This window comes from Trypanosoma cruzi, genomic scaffold (assembly GCF_000209065.1).
Source record: "Trypanosoma cruzi strain CL Brener 1047053516499 genomic scaffold, whole genome shotgun sequence".
Lineage (NCBI taxonomy): Eukaryota > Euglenozoa > Kinetoplastea > Trypanosomatida > Trypanosomatidae > Trypanosoma > Trypanosoma cruzi.
Genome location: NW_001849421.1, coordinates 113,200 through 114,440, shown reverse-complemented (window position 1 = coordinate 114,440; position 1,241 = coordinate 113,200). Strand labels below are relative to the sequence as shown.

At 53.2% G+C, this 1,241-nt stretch overlaps 1 protein-coding gene across 1 annotated transcript, besides 1 other annotated feature; it reads right to left on the bottom strand.

The window, feature by feature from the left end:
* Positions 1–1,241, bottom strand: Tc00.1047053402647.9 (hypothetical protein, conserved; the record flags this gene model as incomplete). The annotated part of the gene is made up of 1 exon (XM_797122.1): positions 1–1,241. A coding segment is annotated over one exon (1,241 nt), but the record flags the coding sequence as incomplete, so codon positions are not given.
* Positions 1–1,241: a sequence feature (haploid, non-Esmeraldo-like haplotype).

The following is a 1,241-nucleotide window of genomic DNA, read 5'->3' as shown; positions in this document are numbered from 1 at the left end:
GACAGCAATCGGCCGTTGGGCGGCATGTGGCGCAGCCTACAGCAGCGGGCCAGAAAATAATTCATTGTGTGCACAAGCTCATTGTATGCTGCCGTGTCGATGATACGGCTGGAAGAAAGTTCTGCAAGGAACTCCAACCCGTCAAGCGGGCGAAGGCCCTGAGAATAGGTGATAACTTGTTGCACCGTACTAGCAACGACAACCGGAGCAATACTGAGGTGCCGATGTATTGTCATGGTCAAAAGTGCGGTGGGTATTTGCAGCGTAGGTAGCATACACATCGCCTCTTGCACAGCAGACGTTTGTTTTTTGGCAATGGATGAAAGAATAGAGTCATCAATAACATCGGCGGCTTCATCAAGTGAGGCAAAAAAGGCGCGGTACGCTGAGATGGCCTTCACATGTAGAGGCGCCGTACCCTCCTTTAGGAGAAGAGAGCTAACAATCCACTCCGTCACAACACTGGCTATGCACCGCGCACTAGCCAAGATTTCATCGCCAACGCACATCGCAGCGTCACGAATAACCGCCGCAAGCGTGCAAAGAAGAAGATGGGGCTCCGCGTCCGCTGCCAAAATTGCCATAATTTCATCCCGCGATTGAAGTCGTAAGAGCGCACGTGGAAGTAAATTCCTCATGAGCAATTTTCGTATCGGTTCTGACAAGGCTTCCTGTACACGCGCTGCACGAATTAGCGGCAAAATCACGGCAACGGTATCGCATGTTTTTATGGGAACAGAAAGGGCGAGCAAGTGCACAAGCTGTGCCGTCCGCACACATCGCAACAGCGACAGATCCATAGCATCAAGCGAGCAGTATCGATCTAGCATGGCAAAAGGTGCATCCGCAGCGGATGCGCTGTTCTCCCGCAAGAGCACCTGATGCTCCGCCCACAGTTCCGTGCTGCAAGCAATCCCTTGCAGAAGATTACTGGACGCAAATGGCACCAATCGGGAGAGTTGTCCACAGGCTGCGAGGCCACACGACGGCACCCGCCCAACATCATCAAACAACTCAAGGGATGCCGTGTCCAGCTGCTCCACACTCACCTCATACGATTCCAGCAGCCCTTCCACTTTCTCCACCAGGGTGTTAAACTGCTTCACACCGAGAGAGTGCTTCTTCCTTGCCATCGCCCGCAACAGGGGATCCTTGTCATTCTGCAGAGCCACACGAAGTGCTTTGATGGACATGTACTGCTCGGCGTGTAGTCTCGGTGCAACAGTGGCCACAATGCGAAA